Source organism: Branchiostoma floridae, chromosome 11, assembly GCF_000003815.2.
Source record: "Branchiostoma floridae strain S238N-H82 chromosome 11, Bfl_VNyyK, whole genome shotgun sequence".
Taxonomy (NCBI): Eukaryota; Metazoa; Chordata; class Leptocardii; order Amphioxiformes; family Branchiostomatidae; genus Branchiostoma; species Branchiostoma floridae.
Genome location: NC_049989.1, coordinates 5,857,379 through 5,858,097, shown reverse-complemented (window position 1 = coordinate 5,858,097; position 719 = coordinate 5,857,379). Strand labels below are relative to the sequence as shown.

Here is a 719-nt window from a genome sequence, read left to right as displayed (position 1 = left end):
TTATGCTAAGATGTACTTACCATCTACAGTATAATCTGAATTATACCTCATACGAGACCTTGTTCGGGTATGCTTCCCACCCTTGTAACAATGATTTCAGTTGTTAACTGTTCATTTTCCCTCCCATATTGGACAGCACAGGGGAAGACTTTACCCGCACTTCGTCAAAATGGCGAGGATGTAGGGGTGACGTCACGTAAGGTCCCATGGTGCTTTGCGTGTTTTTCTCTTTGTATATGTGCACCGCCTAGCGACACGCAGTGGAACTACTGCATAAGGTACTCTCCCGAACAAGGTCTCGTATGAGGTATAATTCAGATTATACTGTAGATGGTAAGTACATCTTAGCATAACCCCCAATTATACAAAAATAAATAGGTTGTGTATGTAGGCCAAATATTAGGGATGACCTGAATCATAAGAATATTAAGATGAGAAGAGTACCAACCATTTGGATGCCAGATGTCAGAGATGAATTTCATCTTGGGTGGTTTCTGGGGGTACTCCTTAGGGAAGTACAGGTGGGCCTTGAAGAAGCCACCCTCACTGGAGAACAAAAGGAGAAGGCAAATGTGACTTCTAAGTTTAACTGGTACAAACATGCTGAAAGTAACATCATGTACAATGGAACATGCAAACAGGCCAAGACACAAAGTTCTACATATCATTATCATCCGATATTATTTCCAGTTCAACAAAAAAAAAAAGAACAGACTCAA

The 719-nt window shown here is 40.9% G+C and overlaps 1 protein-coding gene across 1 annotated transcript in view; it reads right to left on the bottom strand.

The window, feature by feature from the left end:
- The window catches only part of LOC118425458 (ubiquitin-conjugating enzyme E2 G1-like), a 20,414-nt gene that overhangs the window by 8,215 nt on the left and 11,480 nt on the right, over positions 1–719 (bottom strand). The window contains exon 3 of the mRNA XM_035834278.1: positions 449–546. Within this exon, the coding sequence (XP_035690171.1) occupies positions 449–546 (98 nt within the window). The remainder of the gene's footprint in view (positions 1–448; positions 547–719) is intronic.